The 25,918-nt window shown below is 37.4% G+C and overlaps 1 protein-coding gene across 8 annotated transcripts in view; it reads left to right on the plus strand.

Moving 5' to 3' along the window:
- rptor (regulatory associated protein of MTOR, complex 1) overlaps window positions 1–25,918 on the plus strand; it is a 378,992-nt gene that overhangs the window by 252,329 nt on the left and 100,745 nt on the right. For all 8 annotated transcript variants that reach the window (XM_056246142.1, XM_056246144.1, XM_056246143.1 and 5 more), the window contains 9 exons: window positions 5,535–5,635; window positions 10,712–10,856; window positions 14,121–14,196; window positions 15,722–15,823; window positions 20,718–20,801; window positions 21,356–21,466; window positions 23,839–23,913; window positions 24,005–24,070; window positions 25,345–25,536. In XM_056246142.1, the coding sequence (XP_056102117.1) occupies window positions 5,535–5,635; window positions 10,712–10,856; window positions 14,121–14,196; window positions 15,722–15,823; window positions 20,718–20,801; window positions 21,356–21,466; window positions 23,839–23,913; window positions 24,005–24,070; window positions 25,345–25,536 (952 nt within the window). The remainder of the gene's footprint in view (window positions 1–5,534; window positions 5,636–10,711; window positions 10,857–14,120; window positions 14,197–15,721; window positions 15,824–20,717; window positions 20,802–21,355; window positions 21,467–23,838; window positions 23,914–24,004; window positions 24,071–25,344; window positions 25,537–25,918) is intronic.

Below are 25,918 nucleotides of genomic sequence, written 5' to 3' on the forward strand. Positions count from 1 at the left end.
GCGTCAGCCACAGATGGCGCTCAAGGACAGTCAGGTTAGCCATAGCACGGCGGATGGATTGGGCGGTGGCTTTTGTAGCTCGCAGCGCTATGTCAGTGGCGCTGCGTAGGTCCTTAAATGCCTCAGGATCAGGTCCAGACTCGTCCATACTGCGGAGAAGTTTGGCTTGAAACACCTGGAGGACAGCCATTGAGTGAAGCGCTGATGCAGCTTGGCCGGCGGCGGCGTATGCGTGACCGGCGAGAGCTGAAGTAGACCGGCAAGGCTTCGAGGGATGAGAAGCTTTAGCTTTCCATCCAGCGTTGGAGGGTGGACACAGATGATTGGCCACAGCCTCCTCGAGGGGCGGAGTCCCCTCATAGCCTCTTTCTTTCGCGCCGTCCACAGAGGAGAGCGACAAAGAAAAAGAAGGCTTCAGGCGAGCGGAGTGCGGGGATTTCCACGACTTCGTGAGTTCGTCGTGAACTTCCGGGAAGAAGGGGGAGGGTCTTTGTCGAGGGGCCTGTCGGCGCCCCTGCAGGAACCACTCGTCCAGTCGGCTGCGGGCGGGTTCTTCCGGGGAAGACCAATCGAGCCCGAGGTCTTCCACGGCCTTAGATAGGATGCGGACGATCTCTGAGTCCATGCTTGAGCCCACGCTCGTGCCCGCCAATGTCGATGGCGCGGGGTTGAAGGACGAGCCCGGCCAGTCGTCGGATGCAGCATCACAGGAAAGGCTGTCATCCTTGTCATCGTCATCCCCTGACGCGCCAAACGAGACGAGCCCCATCGCTCCGCTGGAGGGGTGCTGGTCCACCTGTGTGAACTGGACTGGCGGCGGGGAGTCTTCGGGTGGTGGTGAAGCACGCGGGGATTGGCCCGGCGTGACATCACTGCAAACCGCGTGCTCCGGCGGCCTCTGTGAGCGGCGTTTTTTCTTACGCGGCTCGACTAGAGGAGATGGCAGCACGGAAGAGGTGGGCTCTTTCGTGGTGAAAACGGCGAAGCGAGCGCGCAGCTCGGTGAGGCCCAGGGCGTCACACTCGGGACATCCGCCTCGAGTAAGGGCAGCCTCTGCGTGGTCCGGTCCCAAGCAGCGGGCGCAAATGATGTGACGATCCCCGTCCTGAAGAGGGCCTCGACACGAGGCGCAGGAAGGCATTTGAAACAACGCCTTGTTAAATTTGCTCTTTTAGAAAAGTGTCGCGGGGGCGAACACTGAAAGCTTTTGAAAAAGGATATAGATGATGCGCGCCGGATGGCTTAGCAGAAGGGCGATCGAAGGCGGCTGAAGGCGCCGGCGTCCTCGAAGCAGTCCTGCTGTAGGCTTGTCGACGGCGGCGGCGAAAAGACTCCAACAAATCCGGAGGATCCAGCGAAGAGAAGGTTCTTTGCTGAAGGAGATTAAATCTAAAGAACTCAGACGACGGGGCGCCCAATATATAGCCCTTGGCCACGCCCATCTTGGCGGGCTCTGACGCGCGTGGGTGCGAAGCACGCTCATTGGAAGCGGGTTCAGAGTCGCCCCGTCATTGGTTCGTGCAAGTTGCCGCAGCACAGCCAATGACCGAGCTGCCTCGCTCATTGCTGTATGCTGTGCAGCTGCAATGCGTTTTACATAAAGACTTCAATATTTCTCGAGAAAAGGAGTTTTCCCATAGCGTAAGCTTACGCAATAGGAGGAACCTCTCGAAAGGGAAGTTAAATTAGAGGATTTGGGTGATGTTACCAAAGATGGAGACTCTTAAATCCAAAAAATCTATTATCATAGATCTATTAGGAATTAGGGCACAAGGAGCATTGGTTCATTGATTCTCAGTTTTTAAATCTTTCACAAATAGATGCCCCTTTTAAGTTATTTTTTAGTCTTGAGAGAAATAATGTTCGGAGTCTATTGTTCACTGCTTATGCTCTGAAGATGGCAGGAGCTAGCAAAACCCTTTCAAAATAAGAAAGAGCAGTACGGTTCTATGCTGGACTGTATAGCAGTGATGATGATTTGTCTGCTCACTTCTACGAAGGTCTACCTATTGCTTCAGAGAGCTCAAAAGCAGAGCTGAAGAGGCCAGTGTGTGAGCAGGAGCTACTCAGTGCTCTGAAAGAGATGGAGGGGGGTAGATGGACTCCCTGTGGAGTTTTACAGAGTGTTTTGGGCAATGACCTGTTGGCTGAGGGGTTGTTGCCTTTAAGCTGCAGAAGAGCGATTATTACCTAAAAAAGGTAGTCTACAAGATATAAAGACCTGGAGACCAGTGAACTTGCACAGTGAGCTGTGCTCTGACCTGAAAATATTCTCTAATTCTCTGGCTAAAGACCTATTGCATTCCGGGAATATCTATTTTAGATACCTTATACAGGATACTGGATATTTTAAATGTTTGCAATCTTTCTAGTGTTGATTTGGGTCTTGTTGCTATCGATCAAGAAAAAGCGTTTGACAGAGTCGAGCACAGATATCTGTGGAAAACTTTAGATGATAGATTTTGAATTGGATTTTATTAATATGATCAAAGTTATGAACCAGGACATTGAAAGTGTTTTGAAAATCAATGGTGATGTGAGTGCCCATTTTAAGGTTTTCAGGGGTATTAAACAGGGTTGTGCACTATCGGGAATGTTATATTCTCTGGCTATTGAGCCTTTGCTGAATAAATTGCAATAAAAATGTAAGGTTTTTCTTTGCTCCATGGTGATATACGCTATCAGGTTTCAGCTTATGCTGACGGTATTATAATCATGGTTAATGGGCAGCGAGATATTAACCAAATGGAGGATATTATAAAATATTTTGGAACTATCTCAGCCGCTAAAGTAAATTGGGATAAGAGTGAGGCATTGGTTTTAGGAAAATGGGACCCGGGGCCTACCAGTTTTACCTGATAGAATATCCTGGAAAAAGGGAGTTTTAGAATATTTGGTAGTTTATTTTGGAGATACAATTACACAGCAAAAAAACTAGGAGGGAAGAGTAGAGATAATGGTAGGTAGACTGGCTAAATGAAAGTGAATTCATTCACAATTATATTTTAGGGGAAGAGTGTTGATAATGAACAACTTGGTAGCTTCGATACTCTGGCATAAGCTGTTTTGTGTAGATCCACCCATAGGGTTATCATCTCAGCTGCAAAGTATTTTTGTGGACTTCTTTTGGGATCGATTACACAAAGTGTATTTTTTCTACCTAAGGATGAGGGTGGACAAGGTGCATTTACCAAGCAGAATGGCAACATTTCCTCTACAATTCATTCAAAGATTTTTAACACGACCTGCTGATTTGGTGTGGAGGAACGTGACCAAGGTCATTCTACAAAGTGTGGAGGGACTTGGACTTGATGTTAGTCTCTTTTTGGATTACAGTAAATTGTACCTGAATGGCGTATCTCTTTTTTATTGTGGACCCTTTCAAATATGGGGACTCTTCACTTTCGAGATAATGGACAATTCAGACTCCTTGTTTTGGCTTTTGGAGGAGCCCCTTGTCAAGATAGATATAACAAATGAGGTGTCTGGCCTCACTCAGAAGTTGTTTGCCTCTAGAACTGTGAACCTGAGGCAAATTGTCAGTGTAGCGGGCTCTGACTTAAGTGATGTTGCAGCAGTAGCCCTTTTGCTGGCGCACAGGTCAATTCGCCAGACAGAAACAATAGTAGAAATGTGGAGGAAGAAGCTCACAGATGAGGAAATCACACTACTTATAACCTTTGGAAAAGGCTTTGAGGTTCCTGATACAGATGATCCTTTTCCGAAAATTAGGATTACTCCGGTCTTGAAGGGCATGTCAAGTCCTCTGCTAGACCTTCATGAGCTGCAAGACTTGGATTTGGATACAGTAGAGGGGAAAGTTTGATATGTTGTATATGTTGCGTTGAAGTTTTAATAGAGTTTGCAGTTAATGCATTTATTTCTGTTATCAATCAAAGTGTTAATGATCAGTGTGTATTTTGTGGTTTAAGGGAAACAGTTTTTCATTGTTTTTTAGAATGTGAATTACTTTTTGTTTTGTTGAGTCAAGTGTTTTTAAAATGTAAAGAAATGTTTAAGCATAATGCTTTTATTTTTGGGGCAGGTTATAGCCAAGAGCAAAGAGTAAAATGGCAGTTGGATTGAGTGGCATTATTCCTTTGAGCTACTGTGTTGTCCAGCAGCGATTTTGAAAGAAATTATGGTTAAAGATGCCATCTTGTCTCCAGTTGGCAATAATTGGGTTGTTTATTTAGCTGTGATCTCTTTGTATTACACATCTCTCTCTCTCTCTCTCTCTCTCTCTCTCTCTCTCTCTCTCTCTCTCTCTCTCTCTCTCTCTCTCTCTCTCTCTCTCTCTCTCTCTCTCTCTCTCTCTCTCTCTCTCTCTCTCTCTCTCTGACTTCTTGTTCTCCATCACTCATGAATTAATGTTATCTCTTATGAAAACACTTTCACTGTTTGAAATATCTGGTCACAGCACGCACACACATTATTATTCTAAACCAGGACAGGAGGGATGTCCCGTCAGTAATACAGTAGAAAGGATGTCATGGTTGCTTAGCAACAGCATTTTTGGAAGCTGAGTCCTATGCAGCTCTGTTACTATGCACCATCACACTTCAGTCCACCTTTACTGTAGGGATTCATGGCAACAATAGATTTTTAATATTGATTATTGGCACATTGCGAAAACATGATATAGTCTTGTCATATCAACTAATATACAGTTTTTTTTTTATTCACTTTGGTACTAAGTAAGGTGTACATTTTCAAAATGTACACAGCTAGTCATTCTTTCAAAACCTGATCTCATGCCTTCATTCAGTTATACACATGTTCAGTCCACATAATACTACGTTTAAATGTGCACCAATAATGTGATTATTTCAAAAAATCAGAGTAAGGTCTTCATTGCAGTTTACATGCAATTTTCATTATTCTGATTATTTGCTAATAAGTATCGTTAAACCACACTCAGATAGGCATACAGCATGCATGTTACCTGCCATTATTTTAATCTACTCACATCAAATTCAAAACACATTTTTACGGACATACTGGATATTATTCGGCACCGTAATGAACATCGCAATGCCGGGTTTGCCTACGCTGTGGTCGTGTTCTTCACGCCATCTGGGTGAAGATACAGAGCAGAGACTGCGCACTGTGCGTAGCGAGTTGTGTTGACAGAGTTGAGCGATTTGGTGTAGAGAAAACTTTAGATTAATGTCACGGAGTTCATTCATGAAGTTGTGTGAAGTAATTATGAAACAAATTTAATTTCAGCTGTAAACCTGCTTTACAGTGTCATGTTACAAAGTTCATCAATTATGAAAATGTACTTAATTCAACTATAAAGCAGCTCTACAACAGACAAAGGTGTCCTTATTCAGCTCAAGTCAGTTCCGTGTTTGTTCGTATCAGTTCAAAAACAAGCAAGTTTACTGTGCTTTTATATTTATACTTCCTTTCTAATGAGAACCAACAAGTTTGAAACTTACAGCACTTCGCATCCAATCACATCTCAGTTTATTTTGAAATGCTGATATGATTTTTTAGGTTTCATGTATGTGCTTATTCATTTCTCTCAGGATCCCCGGCAGACTGAATGACAGAAGGACACCATTAGGAGAGCTGAACTGGATTTTCACAGCTATTACTGACACTATTGCATGGAACGTCCTGCCGAGAGGTTTGTTCTGATAAAAATCCAGCTATTTAACAATCTCTGAAGATTTAGTTTCATGTCAATCAACAGCACAGACCTTTCAGGGTCTCCCACAACGGTTACAAATTATTTTTGATCATTCAACGTCTGTTAAATGACTTGCTCAGTCAGAACCCAGATTTGCCTGTTTACTTTGCTTGTTCCACAAAATAACAAAAAATGGCGGATATGTTGCATATGCACTTAACATGGTGGCGTGACGTAAATATGCACATAGTGTGGTGGCATTTACAGTATGCGGATGAATCTGGTTAAAGGACGGGCTTTTCTGATCCCACTACCCCACTAATATCCTTTTTGCTACAAAACCCATAACATTTAAAAGATTATAATAAAAAATCTTCAAAAGATTGAGTGTAAAAACATGTATAGATTGCTGCCCTCTATTAAAATCCATAACTATGCAATATAACATAAGGAAATCACAGATTATACAGTGCCCTCCACAATTATTGGCACCCCTGTTTAAGATGTGGTCGAGGACTTCTAAAAATTCTCCCTTTTTTTTAAACAACATATAACCCAAATGCAAAAAAAGAGAAAAATCCAACCTTTTAAGTACATTACTTTGGTGTTAAAAAAAAAATAATCACACATTTAGAAAAAAAAAAAAACCTTGAAATCATGTGTCCCACAATTATTGGCACCCCTAACGATTACGCTGAAAAATTTAATTGATTTTTTTTTAAATATATTTTTCTGTAGTTGCTAAAGTTGGTCAGGGTATCTAGGAACTTTTAATTAGTAATTCATGACTTCCTGTTTCCCTGGGGTATAAATATGACGTGACACAGAGGCCTAATTCTCTTACCCATTTGTCAACATGGCAAAGACAAGAGAACACACCATTCAAGTAAGGCAGATGTGTGTCGACCCTTATAAGTCAGGCAATGGCTACAAGAAAATAGCCACTCGCCTTAACTTGCCCGTATCTACAGTCAGAGGTATCATTAAGAAGTTTAAAACAACTGGAACAGTGACAAACAAGGCTGGAAGAGGTCCCAAGTTTATCTTGCCACAACACACAGTGAGGAGGATGGTAAGAGAAGTAAAAAAAAGTCCTAAGCTCACTGTCACAGAATTGCATCAAAGAGTGGCATCTTGGGGTCACAAAGTCTCCAAAACAACCATCAGACGCTCTCTACATGCCAACAAGCTGTTTGGGAGGCATGCAGGGAAAAAGCCTTTTCTCACTAACACTCACAAACGTAAACGTCTGGAGTTTGCTAAGCGGCACTGGGACTTCAACTGGGATCGTGTGCTTTGAGACTAAGATTGAGCTTTTTGGCAACAAACACTCTAAGTGGGTCTGGCGTAAAACAAAAGATGAGTATGCCGAAAAGCACCTCATGCCCACCGTGAAGTATGGTGGAGGATCTGTGATGCTGTGGGCCTGTTTCTCTTCCAAAGGCCCTGGGAACCTTGTTAGGGTGCATGGCATTATGAACGCTTTGAAATACCAGGACATTTTAAATAAAAACCTGATGGCCTCTGCCAGAAAGCTGAAGATGGGTCGTCATTGGATCTTTCAGCAGGATAATGATCCAAAACATGTGGCAAAATCTACACAAAAATGGTTCACCAGTCACAAACTCAAGGTCCTCCCATGGCCATCTCAGTCCCCAGACCTCAACCCAATCGAAAACCTGTGGGGCGAGCTGAAGAAGAGAGTGCATAAGAGAGGACCCAGGACACTGGATGATCTAGAAAGATTGTGCAAAGAAGAATGGTCAAAGAGCCCTCTCTCTGTGTTCTTCAATCTTGTGAAATGTTATAGGAGGAGATTTAAGTGCTGTCTTGTTGGCAAAAGGGGGTTGTACAAAGTATTAACATCAGGGGTGCCAATAATTGTGGGACACATGATTTCAAGGTTTTTGTTTTTCTAAATGTGTGATTTTTTTTTTTACCACCAAAGTAATGTACTTAAATAAAAGGTTGGATTTTTCTCTTTTTTTGCATTTGGGTTATATGTTGTTTTAAAAAAAAAGGAGAATTTTTAGAAGTCCTCGACCACATCTTAAACGGGTGCCAATAATTGTGGAGGGCACTGTACATGCTGATATTCAGAACAACAGCACATTTGCAAAGTATGATACTGATTTTAACAGTTAAAGAGATTAAAAAAATAATAATTTTAGATTAAGGCTTGGTGATATAGCTCTTGATATTTTTCTGTATTTTAATGTTATTCAATATGTATCTAAATGTTTTTGCAAAATAAAAAAAAGTTTTTTTTAACCCCATGAAAAAGACATGATCTGGATAGAACAGATGTTGTTACAAATTACATATATGTTGTTTACTGCAAAATCACCACTAGTTAAAAAAAATCTAGACAATGACTGCTTGCAAGTTTTTATTAAACTAACACAAAATGAATCTTTGAAATGATTTGTACACGGTGCTTAAAGTAGTTGAATTGCTTGAATTTGACTTTTTGAAATTTAGGTTCTGGAAAACCCTTGAAAACAGCCATTTTGTATAATGAAGTACTTGAAAAGTGCTTGAATTATTGAAAGACAATATATGGGAAATTTTATTTTTAATTTTATTGATAAAACAATCTTTTCACACAAAATTAACGCTGCAGTCCGTCTGATATAGATATCGAGGCATTTTGCATGGCTATGAGTGTGATATTGCTCATATAAATATCCAAGTATATGATATTCTTCAAGTCAATCATATATTAATGGGAGAAAAAAATCAGTTTGAATGAGGAAAGAGATATCTTTGTCATAGTATTCTTTCAATGGTTAAAGTTACCGCAGTCATTGCATGTGCTGCACATTTTGTTTTATTAGTTTATATTTAATTATATATTTGCCTTTTTTAGATTTTAAAAGATAGTAAAGAAATCTCTGATTGTAGTCCTTGAAAAAAAAAAGAAAAAAAAAGTAGTGCTTACAGTCCTTGAAAGTCCTGAAATTTACTTACTGTCTTATAAGATGAACTTTGAACATGTTACACAATCGCGATATTCACATTATTCTTAATTGCATATTGTCGGCAAATAAATTGCGATAATGTCACTTATCACCATTATTAGCTTACAAAAAGTTAGATGATTAAGATCACTATATAATATTTTAATATCTAATTTGCTGGGTTTAATAATTTGCTGGGTTTAATTTTGTTCCTCTGTATTCTGTAGCAAATTCTGAAAAGGCATTTGTAAGCTATAATTCATGCTGTGTACTGTATCTTAACTTGAGAAGCCAGAACCCCATTTACATTTAATAGAAAACATAATGAACCACTTATAAAAATGTGGGTACATTTGCAACGCTAATAACCATGGAAATGCGTCATTACAGTCTGTAAATATCTCTTAACAACACAATGCAATCACTAGTAAGACTTCCTGTTAATAAAGTATCTGGGAAGAATCTATTCTATATTAACAATGCATTAAATCACATTACACATTAATAAACCACAATAAATAAAACAAATTAAGTGATGTCTCATGTCTCAAGTCAAGTGAATTACGGGTCATTGGACAGGCGTCCAATCACAACTGACTTGAAAAGGGGAAGTATAGCCAATGACATTCGAGGTTATTAAAACAGTAAGTCCCGCCCCTCGACTGCAAAAAATAAAACTTTTCGAGCCATAGATATCCATAATAAAGGCTAGATGTCTCGTCCGCGCTGCTGGCCAATGGAGGTCGACGTCCGCACCTGGCGGCCATCTTGTCACAGGCAGCTCGCTCACTCGTAACATTGTGTTTTATTGGTGCATGTACTTTTTAAATAACCATAACTTGCTCAATTTTCTACCGATTTTAAAACGGTTTGGTTTGTTATAAACGTCAGAGATGTAGTTATGACACTGCATACTTATGAATAATAAGTGTATAAATAAATAATCATCCAGAATTATAGCCATGTTAATAACGTTTGTAAGAAACCAAACCGTTTGTAAATCCGTCAAGATTTCAACGAGATAAGAGTATTTGTGTTCGTGCTGATCACTCATCTTACATCAGGTACCACAGAGCCCGCCAGAAAGCTTGCCTGTGACAAGATGGCCGCCGGTGATGACGGTAGAGACTCCGCCATAAGACATCTAGCCTTTATTATGGATATCTATGGTTCGAGCGAGCAAAAGCAGCAGGCGAGAGCAGATTCAAGCGCGAGAGCGTGGGGAATGATCATATGTGCGCGCAATGGCTTGTATTGCGTGCAGAGGAGATGTCATGCGGGCGCGCGGTTTTTGAATGAGCTCGCGAGTTCCCGTTTCCTCGCGTGTAGATCTGTTATCCTCTCGCGGAAGTCATTTATGATGCGCCAACCGAGCGCGCCAGCATCAGTTGTGCGCTCGGTTATTATTGGCATTGATTTGCCGCCATAATCTTCCATGTATTGATCAGTCCTAGTTTATACACAATTTGGCAAGTTCATTTTCTAAATTTATATTTGCTTCTTAATACAAAATAGTTCCAAAAGCCAAAGCAGGTTCAGCCGTTGCATGTCCCAGAGCTACTCACAGACTGCCAGCAGTAAACACAGACAATAGAAGTGAGATAAATGGTGAAGCATCCTGGTGCTGTTATACTGAATGTCATCACTTTTAACAGTGCTTGCTTGGCCAGTCAGACTACAGGACCAAAACTAACTGTTGTATAAAGAAGTATAGTGATGCTTGTTTGTGCATTCACAAGCTCTGTAAATGCTTTGCTGGCAGTTTGTACAGTATTCTTCATTAAAGGACAAGATATGTATGTAAATTCTCAAACACTAGCAGCACAGAACACAAGCTTTGAAGATGTGCTTCTGTCTCTTTCCTGAGGAGGAACAAAGCATGATTATGTGGGTATATCCTAACCTCTCACAGTCTTTAATTATTTTTTGTGCATCAAAGTTGCATGATGAAAATCCCCAGGCTTTAATCTGCCATGCACACACATCATAATCATTGGATGTCATTAAGACTGAGCATTTCACACAACAGAATTTAGGATTTTAATCAAGTTACTATTCATCACATAAAACTTTTGAATAAGCATTCAAAATCTTTCTCTCTCTTTCTTTATAGATCTCTTTCAGAAATTATTTCGTCAGGATCTTTTGGTGGCCAGTCTATTTCGTAATTTCCTATTGGCTGAGAGAATTATGAGGTCATATAACTGTACACCAGTCAGCAGCCCCAGGTTGCCACCTACATACATGCACGCTATGTGGTAAGTGTATGGATGTGAACACACATACATCATTATTTTCCCTAACATGTGCAACCTTTGTTCAGACAGGACAAAAATCTGATTGTTTTGGTGTATCTGACTCATATATTTAGTTGTTCATAGTCTGACCAATATAAAGGACAAGAAATCAATATTTGAATATGGTTTGAAATCCAGTTTACATTGGATTTTTGGAAATTCTTTTGAGTCTGAATGTTCAGATCAGATTTCAGGTGCTATATGTATTTACAATAATGTAGACATTATTATATGCACAATGATGTCTACGTTCACTCACTCTTTGTTTATTTCAGTCAAAGAATATGCATGAATGAGTCATACAATATTGCCTTTAGAGTCGTATAATTTGTCATACAACTCATTAGTTCAGCACCACGTTAAGATGTTGTGATGGACATGAGCACAGACAAAAATGTCAAGTTGTCAATAGTTTACACAATAATAGGTACTCTTATATGTTGTAGAAGACAGACTCTTGGCATCATGTTAAGTCAGATATTAAAATAAAAAAGTGCCATGCTTTCTCAGTACTTAGTTCAAAATATTATTTTTCTAAGTATCTGTTTTGTTTTTAAAATGTCACTTGTGTTTAGGATTTACAGATTAAATGTAGCCTAATGGACCTGATACTGTCTATTGTGTCATTAATATGAATCAAACCACAATACTTATAAGATAAAAACTCAGAATCAATTTATATGTTCTTTATTATGGACGATACTTAACTGCTTCAAGGCCTTATGTCATTGTTTTAATTAAAGTAATATTTCAATGACATATAAAGTAATGTTTCATATGTTTATATGTTTCTCGATATTTAATAAAAATCTAAATAAATAAATATTTAAATTATATTTTTAATTAAAGTTTTGTATTCAGTAGCACATTATTTTGCTGTGGCAAAATTCTTATCGTGAATCATGAAATTTCACTGGTAACGTTATTGACTACTGGTAACGGTATTGAGGTAACCATGATTTCAACTAAAGTCACAACCTCTCCGTAACAGTAACATTCTGTTTTATTATATTTCTACTTGAAGTCAAATCGATGCGCCAGGTTTTAAACAACATCCCACGGAGAAAGAGAGCTTATCTTTTATTCCCACAGTGAACGGCACTACTCATTTATTTACATTGGTATTTTACTCATAGCTCTCTCCCTCTGAATTTTACATGAACTATATTATGAATCTTCATTCCCCGGCTCTCTCCCTCTGTTTTCTATCATCAGTATCATGCTGTTGGCTAAACCTGCATTGTGTAATCCTCAACAGTGTATGATGGAATAGAAACAGTGCTTTGTTCTTCACAGTAGTTGAAGCTTGAATCTCATAACATGCCATTAGCAAGAGTAATAAATTTCAGTTTCATAATGCAGCATCATAGCTCTTTAGTTACACTGGGCAGAAAGTTCTTCTGAGCTTATGAAACAGGAGATGAGATATGGAGAGAGGCGGAAACAGAGGGAACATTTGGTAAAGAAGGAAAGAGTTACGGGAACATTTTAGAGGATATATGGTGCCTTCCGCTATTAGGAGGAGACATGATAAAGCAGGGAAGGGAGTAAAGGAGCAATACAGGAAACAGACAGAGTTAATGTAAATGATCGTTGTGATAGGATCAGTGCAGTGTCCATCATTATTATTAGGGCTTTCAATTCAACATGTTAATTTAGTACAACAAATGGGATAATTTATCAGCATATTACGCAAGTAATTTATATTATTAATAATCAATATACACAATAATAATATAGAGGTCTCATATGAGACCTTTTTTTTCATGGGACGACATATTGAAGCAGCAGTGGGAAGGGAAGTATAGCATATACAGCTTCTTTGAAAAAGTTAGAACACAAAATAAATATTAATAAGAGGGAAAAGCAGATCAATCTGCAAAACTTGCAAGATAAAATAGAGCAGTGGAGTGAGGATATTAAAGCCTGAAGAAAGGCCCTATGCTGTTGCCTGTTGTCATGATCCACTATTGAAGCTGGCCTAATGATAGTGGGGTCACTCTCTTTGTATATTTACATTCCACTGGGAAAAATCCTGGTGATTTAGAGACTAGCAAAGCATATTATAGTCATAGCTGTAGTTCTGGCTCTTCAGTGGACAACACTTTTGATGTGTTATGTAATGTCATGAATTAAATATAGCCAAAGTGTTGCGGGTTCTGTGATCAAAGCAATTCTCTCAGCCTATGTGGCAAAGGAAAATACAGCAATATAAAAAAAAAAAAGCAATGTTAAACCTCAGTGTGCGATGGAGGTCTGAAAGTTCAGTGCTGCTTCTGTATGTAAAGTGTCAAGAGATTAGTTCTTATGTAATTACTTAACATGCAGCCTTTGAGAAGTGCAGTGAAGATTACATGCAGATACTATAAAGCAGTGCTTCTCAACTTGTGCTGCAGTAAGTGCAACTAACCGTATAATTATAGTATAGCGAGATAAATAGGCTAATTAGTTTTTAAAAAGGAAGTAAAAACACTTCCAATACAGTATCTTTTGACGTCAAAAGAAATGTGTCCAATCAAAGTCTACTGTATTTTGGTGCAGATCCATCTGTCACTAGATGGCTAGCCAAATTAGGCAGATCCCAACATGGATAATTATGTAACTTCACCCCGTCCTCAAAAACCATGAAGAAATCTGCTCAAGGCAGTGGCGTGCACAGACCTCCGCGGGGGCAGAGTCGAAATTGTGTTCCGGGGCGGGGGAAATCACGTTCCGCGGGGCTCCGCGATGCGACCGAAAAGGACACTTTCATGATTAAAGGAGCAGGAGCTCAAAACAAACCCACCCAATCGACAATGCACGCCACTGGCTCAAGGTTATATTAAATACATTGTTGGTACTGTGTTGGGTTGCCCAATGTAAAATTAGGGCCCCGTTGCAAAACAATTTGAGAACCAAATTTCTTATTCATTTACAGGAAAAGTTTATACCAATTTAATTTTTAGTTTCTGTGTTTACAGTTGTGTACAGAATGGTGATTGAATTTTCATCTGTGGGTGAACTAACCCTTTAAGTGTAGAAGTTAAATAATCTTTCTCAAAGATTTCAAATGGGTAAATTTACTGGCTCCTCTCTCCCTTAATAATGAGTGTGTTAAAAAATGTGCCAGTGCATCTTTTCATGTGATCAGAGCCTAGACTCTCACAGCAAGAAATGTGATCGTGGGATTGACTAGTGTGGCATCTTTGTGTGTGTGTGTGTGTGTGTGTGTGTGTGTGTGTCCAGGCAAGCATGGGACCTTGCGGTGGACATCTGCCTCTCCCAGCTTCCCACCATCATCGAGGAGGGCACAGCCTTCAGGGTGAGCATGACTTATACTGGCTCTGAGTTAAGATCAGACAGAGAAAGGGCTGTTTACCTGATCAGTAATTCAGTGTCTCTTACATCTATTGTTCTTTTTCCTCGTATTAGCACTTTAGTCCTACTTATGATGAATTAGTTGTACAATCTCTAATCATACTCAAAGTGAATTGTATATTCCCCATTGTTAGTCATTGAATTTAATCTGGTCACACCACCCCTCTGAGTGCAAAATTTTTCTGAATGCTGTTCAGTTTTCTATTAGTACCATGCGTTTTTATTGTCTGTTGTTATTTTTTTTCTAAATGTTTAAAAAATATGCTATACAGAAATGGAATATTAAGTTAACTTCAACCACATAAAAAGAAGCTGATGTTCAGCTAAATGTTTCATTGGCTCTCCCACATTAAGATCTTGTCTATCTAAGTAAAATTATTATAGTATTATTATAATATTTTTCAACAGACCAAGACAGAAATTAGGATGTCATATTCAAACCTTCATTTCTCTCATGGACACTTGCTAATTTTTAAGCCATGGCTCTGATGGTTTTATTTACTTCCCTTTTCCACCTATTCTTGTTTTGTGCTCAGTTTTACTGAATATTAGGTGCAGTAACCTGTTGTTTTGGATATACCTTCTGCTGTTACAGCTTAATTTCCCTTCTGAGATTCCCTTCTAAAGTGTTTTCCAAATGATTGACTCTTGTGACTTTCAGAGATGTGGGAGTTAGTGTCTGTTTTGTATAATGGTTGCAGTAAGGTTGAGTTCTCAGCCTGATGTAATTTGTGTTTAGTGCAACAGATGCCGTTTCTGGCAATCATATTGCTGACAAAAATAACACACATTCACCCTTGTCTTTATTGTTACTTTTGGGATTCAATCATTTTATATATGCTTGTAATTGTCTGTGTGTGTTTGTGCATCTGTGTAAATTAGAGAGTTGCTAATGTCCTGTTATTTCATCTTGAAAGTGTGTGGTAGAACTGACAATTTACAGTCAATCCAAAGCTGTTGTGAATCAGACATCCCCTTTATCCCCTTTATAGCTAAGCTATATAACATGCACATCATTTTCCAGTTAAGGTCCCTATTCTGGTTAAGTCATTATTATGAAAAAGGCATTTGCATGCTGGAATATTCCTGTATAATCAGCATAATCCACTAAACTAAAACTATTTTTTTTCTGTGTTATGCTCTTTTGAATATATTGGAGATATGTTTATTATGATTAATTTCTATTTTAAACTGTAATTTCATCCAATTACCAATTCTCATGTATGTTCTTAATACACAGTTTAATGAATTGCAAAATGTAGTTCCTGAGAAATGTAACACAGTAAAATGTTAGTAAATGTAAAAACAGCAATAAATAAATAAATCAATAAATCAAAATCCAAAGACCTGTCTGCCTAACTCACATTCACACAGAAAGTGAAAAGACTTGAGATGGGCAAGGTGAGTAAATGAGTGATGGGAGTGATTTTTTTTCTGTATCACAATAGAGTATGTTTGTTTATCCACAGCATAGTCCATTCTTCGCTGAGCAGCTGACAGCCTTTCAGGTGTGGCTGACAATGGGTGTGGAGAACAGAAACCCACCGGAGCAGCTGCCTATTGTCCTGCAGGTAACTTCCAACAAAAACTGTCTCAATAGCTCAATAGTTTCAACATCTAGGGAACTGCCTACCTAGACAGCATTTTTATTTAACATTGATCATTTTATTGACATGTCTGTTCCAAAAGATTGGCAGCAACATCATTCTGCCTCCTAAGAAACCTTATTTTATTTTCATGTGGGCCATCTAAAGCATAAACTATTGTATGTGAATCATAAACATAATTCCTGTAAAATAGTAGCTCTAGCTCTGTAACCAGCGAAATTTAAAAGCCAATATTTTACAGCAGAATGATATCATAGCCGAACATTTCAGCGTAAACGTAATCATTTAAAAATAGCTTTGGAGTTATATTCATTGTAAATGATATTAATTATAATGGAATTATATTCAAAGTGCTTCACAGATAATCTGAATTTAAAATATTTCTTATGCTAATAGTAGTGGATAGAAAAAAGTATCTTAATACAAAGAAAATATTTCCAGATAATATTTAGTTAAATTTGCTTTGGCTTTAGCCAGTTATTTAATTTAGAAAACAGCTATTTATATTTATTCTTATGATGCCTAATATTTTTCCCATACAGTATAAGTGTGTATTTCTGTATGTAAAACTATAGCTGTTTTTATAATTTAGGAAGGGAATCGTATTTTCTGCAAGATGATTATTTAATTTGTAAGTCCTTAGCATCAAACAGTTTAAAAATCCACTGATCAATGAACAGCACACTCTGTCTCTTTCTCATGCACGCTCTCTCTCTCTCCCACATAAAGTCATTCAAGCACACAAAAACTGTGCCTTTTTCAATAAAAGTTTTTTCTGCTAAAACACCACATGACGTTTTTCAGTTCCTCATATTATTTGTTATTTTATTAATTTTAACATTGCTTCAGCGTGAGAGTGTCTCCACTCCACTGCCATATTTCCCTTTCACCTGTTAACTACAATAAGTTGTCAGGGGCAGGGAAAGGTAGAATAAAGAAGTGATAATGGACCAATTACAAAAAAGAATCTCAAGTTTCACAGAACAGCACTGGATACAGTTAATGGGGAAGGTATCACGACAGTAGATTAAGGACTTCTGAAGCAGCAAAACAAGTGGGTATATCGAGAGTACCGGTATACATAAATAGTGATCCGCAGAAATCATTGTATGCAAACAGGGAAAAAGTAAGCATATGGCGTATTCGTGTTTATGGCACCAACTACACCACTGATGCTAAACAACTTTGTGTTGCGTGCAAAATTGTTGACTATATACAGCATTTTAAATCTATCGCTTGCAAGATTCAGTGGTTGCCTCAGAAGGCAGCTCCGGGGCTCCAGTAATTAAAATGGCCATGACACAATAATAGGATTTGCAAAAATAATTCAATCTAATTGCCACTTGCAACAAAGTGCAACATTTTTTTTTTAATTAGTCTTGAACAATATGTTTGTGTTGTAATTAAAGGCAGGCTATTCTAATAAAAACAACATACAGTACAAATACAGCATGAAAAATGGTATTAGTTTTTTTTAAAGCATAGTTCAAATGAAGTTGATTTGACTGTAAGGGAGAAATTTGTTTGGGAGTAAAACTGTAAGGTTGGTAAAAATTACAAAGTTTGATACATCTTCATGTGATTAGTCCAAGTACTGCAATGGATTCTGAAAAATTCACATCCACAAAACTGAATACATTGATGATAATGTGAAGAAAGAAAGAAATAAAGCGATATTGACTACAGAGACAGCACCATATGTGAATGAGTACAAAATACACAAAATGTCCCATGATTCCTATTTTAGGATCACTTTTGGATTGATGTCATCTTGTCAGATACAATGTGCATGGTTGAGATTTGATTTGTTTGTACAGCACAAACCTCATGACACTCAGGGTTAGTGTAACACACATTATCGTACTCTGTTTAAACATGCAACTCGACTTGCACATTTAGAATACAAATTAAATCCTGGTTGAAATATATCTGGCTATCCCACGCAGTTTTTTAAAATACTATTTCTTATTAAAACCCTCTCTCCTGTTGTATTTAAGAACATACCCACACCATATATTTTACATTGTATAAAGTCACACTTAAAAGTCAGACTTTTAAATATACCTGTTTTGTATAATTCCTTGAGTATTATATTATTCAAATGTTAAAATATTCATATACACCACAAAATTTATTCTGATTGGGTTTAATTGTGAATGTAAACTTTGTATTGTCTCGTATGGTAACCAACATAAAAAGAGTGTTCAAGGTATAGTTCACCCAATTTTTTTTTTTTTTTTTTTTTCATCATTTCTCATCTCAAACCTGTGGAAGATATTTTGAAAAACATGTTTTTGGCTATACAAGTCAGTGGGTTCAAATTTGGTTTGGTCTTCTTTTTCCATACATTTTTATATGTAACTTATGCTTCTCTATTATCCTTGTTATCCTTTGTCGCTTTTCATAAAAGCATCTGCTAAATGCAAAAATGTAATGTAAATGTGACTTAAGTGTTCAAATACTCTAAAATCTTGCTGTGTATGTTCCTTTAGTTCAGACAGTAGAGCATGGTACTAGCATTGCCAACATTATGAGTTTGATTCCCTGGGGATGCATAAAACTGATAAAATATGAACTGTAATGTAAATGCTTCCTGATCACATTTATCGTTTCCTGCTGACCATCTCTTGTATTGAGTAAAAAAGTTTGTCTCATACTTCTGTGTTTCACTTTAAGAGGTCTGGATTCTTCACAGATGGGCTCAGATTTCCACACTTATATTAAACTCCGCAGCCAGTCACGCTTTTGCACACACACACCACCACAAGTGCTGACTAATCTTCCAGTTGGCTAGAATCAGTAAAAAAAAAACAGACCTCCCTCATATTCTTCACATCTTTCTATTCTTTCATCTCTCCTCTTCCTTCCTTTCTTCCTTCCGTCCATAGGCCTCAGGGTATTAAGGAACGCCCTGTAATGGCCAAGGTGCACGCTGATAATTTTCACAGTCCATGATTTGACGTGACCCTGCAGTCTATTAATACCTTGATGGCAGGGTGGCGTATTGTTTTGGCAGGAGATTTCGGGCGTTTCAGAGTTTGTGTGTTTTTGTGTGGGCATTGAGGTGGGCAGTCCTTCTGTTGCGCTCCTTACACAGCACGCTCTGTCTCTGGGCAGGCCTGTATCCGGACCCCCTCACCATGCTAAGAGTGTGTGCCACAACTAGATGCTTTAAATACATACCACGTATACAGGGTTTTAAAATGCTGGCATAGGAATATGCTAACTAGAACTGTTATCTAAAACTAAAATGTATGCTTCTCTTGATCTCAGTTCTTTTAATCTAAAGGTGTATGCTTAAATGCTTAATTACTTTTGAAAACTAAAATAAATTTTGCCAACCTATGATTTTCTTTTAAACAAAACTAATATTTTAAAGGGGTCAGATGATGCTATTTTAAAAGTTCATTATTTTTGTTTATTGGCTGTAATAATATGGGTTAACATGCTTTAATGTTCACATACTGTACATAATTGCATTATTACATTATTCCAAGTCAGTCTGAAACACACTGACAGAGTTCTGGTTTCTACAAAGCCCCTACTTCCGAAAAGTGCTCTGATTGGCCAAACACCCCAACCATGTATCAGAAATGTAACGGCTGAGTTTAATTACGAGCTTCAGTTCCCAAGGTTTCCAAAGCAATAGTAAACACAAAGATATGTTGTCGGTTTTACTGTATCAGTTCGATCTCAAGTCAAATTCTGGAAATGAGGATCATCAAGCAGATTGATTGGAACCAATTTTGCAACCACAACTTGAGAAGAAGGTTTATATTTTAACTCTCTTACAGATCTTAACCACTGATTCCTAATTTCATCCGTTTTTGGAAGGCCAAACAAAGTGGTTTTGCTTTCGCACCGAAACACAGCGTCACCACAATATGGCGACAACACTACAATTCACTGAAGCCTGGCCTTTCTTTGTGTGTGCCTTTGGTCGTGTATTATGCTAATATTTCTTATTGTGACGTAGACATTTGTAGATGTGATATCTTGAATTTGATTTAGGCAGATCTGGAGCAGTGTTCCCTTTTGTGGGAGACTGAGTTTTGTAACTTTGAAGACAAGCACCCATCATACATGTGAAGTCATTTAGTACTCTTTTAAAGGTGTCTAGACAGTCATACATCATTGTATCCCAACCTTTCACATTCATCATTATTTCCCAACCTTGTCTTATGTACAGTACCCCTACATCCGTATAAGTAAGGTTAGCATACACCTTCATCAACCAGAAAATGGTGTTCCTTGTATATCATATTATATTAATATAATTTAGAATGGTCAGTAATATTATTAAGTAGATTTAAACAAAAAGGAAAAGTAAGTAATTTCCTTCCCCATTAATGAGACATTTTAGCTTGTAAGTCTTTCACAAGTTGAGGTCCTGGTGCGTGACATCATATCCTGTTTACCATATTCGTAATTATTCATGACTGAAACTTATTTTGGCCACCCCTTTTATCAATAATACAGACACATATTGAAGTGTTAATGAATCACCACCCTAACCACAGATGTTCACACACACAGGTGGGCAGTGATTAGCTTGTGCCAGCCCACAGGGAGTGTGTGAGAGCCTAAGCACCTGGTCAAATTATTATATTAGTTTCCATTGTGCATGGGAATGTATGTCTTCCTGCTTTTGTGTATGTGTGGGTGTGAGACATTTAGGTTATTTCTGTTGGTATGTGGTATAATAAATATATCTGTTTGCTCTCTTTCATTGTATTTCATCCATGGCCCTGCTGTAGAGTTAAACACTGACACACTGCTGTCCACTCCTCACTGAAACCACTAGCTGTGGAACAGAGTAGAACATCAGATTCATTTTCTCCCATCTGGTTTCTCTTAGGTCCTCTTGAGTCAGGTACACAGACTGAGAGCACTAGATTTGCTGGGGAGATTTCTGGATCTGGGCCCTTGGGCCGTCAGTTTGGTGAGATGGCAGATAACACACCTCTAACATTTATTTTTATCTTAATTTTACTTTAAAGCTTACATAAACTAAACTACTACTTATGTAACTGTATTTAAGAAACCTTTAGACAATACATATGTCAGTCAATTTGCATACACCTCCAACCCTAATCAAACACACCTAAACAAGATAATCAATGTCTTTAGGATTACTAGAAAGCTACGGCCAGGTGAGTTTTTATCAGGGTTGGAGCACAACTCTGCCGGATAGTGGCCGTCTAGGACTGAAGCTGCCCATCCCTGCCTTATGTAGAATTTGGATGTTAATATAGTTATGTAGCGGCCAGGGTTTTCTGGAATTCACATACACAATCAAACAATGATATTCTGAATACAAGATACCTGTGAAAGAAAGAAATCTAAATAAAGCAATCAAGTTTTTCAAAGAATGACCTTGAATCACGTCATCCTCTAATCTCTCTCTCTCTCTCTCTCTCTCTCTCTCTCTCTCTCTCTCTCTCTCTCTCTCTCTCTCTCTCTCTCTCACACACTCTGTCTTTTTGCTCTCTGCAGGCTCTTTCAGTGGGGATTTTTCCATACGTCTTGAAACTGTTGCAGAGTTCAGCGAGAGAGCTCAGGCCTCTTTTGGTCTTCATCTGGGCAAAGATCTTAGCTGTAGATAGTGTATGTAAAACTCTTCATCCCTTGCAATTCAGCAATTGCTTTAACCAAAATTCCACATAGTGTACATTTTCTAAACAATTAACATTCAGATACTAATGACCAGCTAAAAACCTTTTATAATCGAAAATATCTAACGTGATACTCCAATCTGATTTTTTTTAAAAACCCGTAAAATTGTGGTAAACATAATATTGCTTGTTTCACAGTAGACCTATTAATTTTCATTTTATTCAAAATTAAATAGAATATAATTGTCAGATGGGTTATTGAAAATAAAGGCTCTGACAGTTACCAAACGTTGTTGAATATTGTAAAACAAAAATAAACATTTAAATCACATTTTGATATATGCAAATATCTGCATATGTAATAAAATCTTATAATTTGCATATTTGAAAAGTATAAATATGTAAAGTTAGAATAATTTTCTTGTTTATTTTAATGACAAAATTTGATTAAGAAAAGGAAAAAAAATTAATTTGTAAACTTAATTGTAGTACAAACAACTGAATGTTTAAATGTTTCCACAGCAAATTGATTTCTATTTTAGACCGTATTCTATAATGCTATTTTATAAAGAAGTTCTCTGTTTATTGGCTTATACAGTGTTATTGATATTTATCTCTTGCATTTTTCCTGATGCTCTAAATTTTTTAGACTTTATTATGTTTTTTGTTTTTTTTATCTAAGAGTTGATAGATCGATCACGTTTTATGTGCATTACTGATTGATCAATATGATTTAGAGATCAGACACTCCCGGTTTAGACAGTCCTAGTTTAACTCATGTCAGCTCAGCATTAAGTCATTGTTCACCAAAAAAAGACCAAAAATGAATAGAAACAGATGAAAATGCTCTTCTTTAAGATCTCAGAAATGCGTCCCATTTGTACATTTGAATATATTTGTACAACAGAAACATCAGACACATTCGAATTTGTTCCTTGTTTTCGTTTGTGGAAAAACTCATCTATCATCCAAACAAACTCTATTAATAAATCAGACTTAAAGTCAGAGTAAATTGCTATTAGAATCCCATTTTACTTTCATAATTAGTCTCTTGGAAAGTGAAAAGTGAGCATCCCTTACAAAAATGCAGCCAAACCAAATATGAATTTGCTTGATATCCAAGTAGCTATTTGGCTGTTGGTTAACATTTAGTCAGTAGGACATTTCAGAGGAATGATAAGTAACTACAAATTTTCTTTGGAATAACATGCTGTGATGAATTGTTCACTAGAAAGTAAATACATTTTTCTGATTTTACTGATTTATAAGTGCTACACTGATTTAAAAAAAATAAAATAATAAAATTATTTTTTCTTAAGTATCATGATTTTCTTTTTTAATGCACATTCATGGTCTAGTGAAGGATTAATCTGTGCATGTTATTTCAAAAGATTTTTAATCTAAATTATTGTTATATAACTTTAATAACATTCATAATGTATTTTTGTAAATGTATTTTGGAGTGTGGCACTGGAAGGGCAGTGGAAGTGAAAGCGGTTTGCCATCTGTCTCTGACAGCAGTGGTTAAGACACCTGCAGAGATAGCTGATCATTCATGCACATCCCTCACAGAGACTGCAGCAAAGCACACTCCAAAGCTGCTAATCAGGCTATTTTTTTTTTTTAAAAGAAAGAAAAGCAGAACGTATTTTACTTATAAATTGAAAAACCCCATAATAAAAACCCATAGGAAAATCTCGACAGAACCAGTGGCACGTTATTATTCTGGATTTTGACGTCATCCCTGCACCACTCTACAGGGATAGGCGGTTTTGCTGTGGTACCATACTGTATGTTTTTAAACTTTTTTAAACGATGCTGCCAACGCCATAGTTGCTGCAAACGATGCTGCCAACTAAAATCTTACTGACCCTAAACCTTTACTGTTCAGATACAGTAGGCTATATACAGAACTGTTTATATTGTACAGAGTGATTAGTATGTGTCATCGGTCAGTTCACTGAAGCACATGGCACTTAACAAACTTACCAGATGAAACAGAGCACAAGCAGTCGATAGTAAAACTTGCCCTTTCCGCCTTGCCCACACTATCCTCCAACACACATTCTGTTTGAGATGGGACAAATAGCTTTTCTCTCTGTTTCTGGTCATTCCAAGGTCTGTTATTGTGTTATTGGTTTATCAGTGAAGTGTCTCACGTGCTGCAGTTAAATTTTTTTGTAAGTGTTTTATTCAGAGAAAACTCAGATGTAAGAAGTTTGTATCAGGCAGCAAAATTGGTAGAAACAGTTGTCAGCTGTCAGTATGGTGTTTGTTTCATTTTTGTCACGCCTTCAATTCCTTCTCTTTTACACTCGCCTACTCTCCCTCCTGCTTTTCTCTCCCTCTTTCTTTTTTCTGTAGTCATGCCAAGCTGATCTTGTAAAAGACAATGGGCACAAGTACTTCCTGTCGGTGCTGGCTGACCCGTACATGCCCGTAAGTATCATGCAGATGGTACTGAATCAATTTTCACTTTGTTCAAAACAATATCTGTTTTGTTAACTTTATCTTCTGTGATATTATTCAGGCTGAGCATCGAACTATGGCTGTCTTTATCCTCGCTGTCATTGTCAACAACTACAACACAGGACAGGTCTCTATCTATCATCTATCCATCTATCAATCTATCCATCTATCCATCTATCCATCTATCCATCTATCCATCTATCTATCTATCTATCTATCTATCTATCTATCTATCTATCTATCTATCTATCTATCTATCTATCTATCTATCTATCTGTCTGTCTATCTATCTATTTATCTGGCTGGCTGGCTGGCTATCTCGTCTGTCTGTCTAAGATCTATAGTAAAATTACTGTAATAGGGTTACATTTAAAATGCAATTTATTCCTATGATGGCACATCTGACACAGTCTTCAATGTCACATGATTTTAATATGCTGTTTTGTTGCTCAAGAAACATTTCTTATTATCAATTTCAAAAAGCTGTACTGCTTAATATTTTTGTGTATACCATTTCTTTCTTTTTTTTTAGGATTCTTTGTAAATGGACCCCAAACCTTTGAACGATAGTGTATACTACTGTTCATAAGTTTGGGGTCAGTACGTTTTTTTGTTATGTTTTTTAAAGACATTAATATATTTATTCAGCAAGAATGCATTAAATTGAATGCATAAAACTTTTTTCAACATTGATAATAAATGTTTCCTGATCAGCAGATCATTGTACATATATACAGAAATCATTCTATTATGCTGATTTGATGCTCAGGTAACATTTCTTATCATTATTAATATCAATGTTGAAAACAGTTGTGGTGCTTGTGATACTTTTTTCAGGATTCTTTGATGAATAGAAAGTTCAATGAAGAGCATTTATTTCTTAAAAACTTTAAGTAAAAAAACTTTTCTAACATTATAAATGTCTTCATTGTCAATTTTGATCAATTTAATTTCATTGTAAATTTTGATCAATTTAATGCATCTTTGGTGAATAATTTCTCTCTCTCTCTCTCTCTCTCTCTCTCTCTCTCTCTCTCTCTCTCTCTCTCTCTCTCTCTCTCTCTCTCTCTCTCTCTCTCTCTCTCTCTCTCTCTCTCTCTCTCTCTCTCTCTCTCTCTTTTTTGAAATCTTACCACAAATGTTTGAAAACAAATATTTTAAATTGTAATAATATTTCACAATATTACTGTTTTTTACTGTATTTTGATTAAATAAATGCAGCCTTGGTGAACATAAGAGCTTTCTTTCAAAAACATATTTTTTTAATGTTTCCGAACTTTAATGGAATTAGACCCAATCATTTACTCTCAGAATTATACAGTGTAATATTTGTTTTAAATATATTTGTTTTAAAAATGTTTTGTTTGTCCCTGATGATTCATTGACCTCTCTGTCCATCAGGAGGCATGTCTGCAGGGTAACCTGATTGCGATCTGTCTGGAGCAGCTCAACGACCCTCACCCTCTCCTGAGGCAGTGGGTGGCAATCTGTCTGGGCAGAATCTGGCAGAACTTTGATTCTGCACGCTGGTGTGGAGTTAGAGATAGTGCCCATGAGAAGCTCTACAGTCTCCTGTCTGATCCCATACCAGAGGTTCTGAAAGTTGGCCAGACTAATATTTTACTACTATTAGACAATCTAGTAGTAGATTTTCTAGTAAATATATTAGGGTTGTAACAAAATATCATGTCACAATATATCGCAATACAAAAATGTATCAATATGTATCGTGGATAGTGACAATATTTATTGTGTATAGTTCACCCAAAATGAAAATTTCTGTGTGAGAAAAAAATCAAGTTTTCAGATTTTTAGTGTCAGTACTACATTAAACTACTATGCAATGTTGAATATAATGTATAATAATGCAATGGGGGAATATTTGTGAGTCCTGATAATGCCAAATGTCTTATGTTACCAGTAAAAAGTGGCCTATGTTATTTTAAACATATCTAGTCAGTGACAGAGTGCAAGC

Source organism: Rhinichthys klamathensis, unplaced genomic scaffold, assembly GCF_029890125.1.
Source record: "Rhinichthys klamathensis goyatoka isolate OS25496 unplaced genomic scaffold, OSU_Roscu_1.1 h1tg000036l_1, whole genome shotgun sequence".
NCBI lineage: Eukaryota > Metazoa > Chordata > Actinopteri > Cypriniformes > Leuciscidae > Rhinichthys > Rhinichthys klamathensis.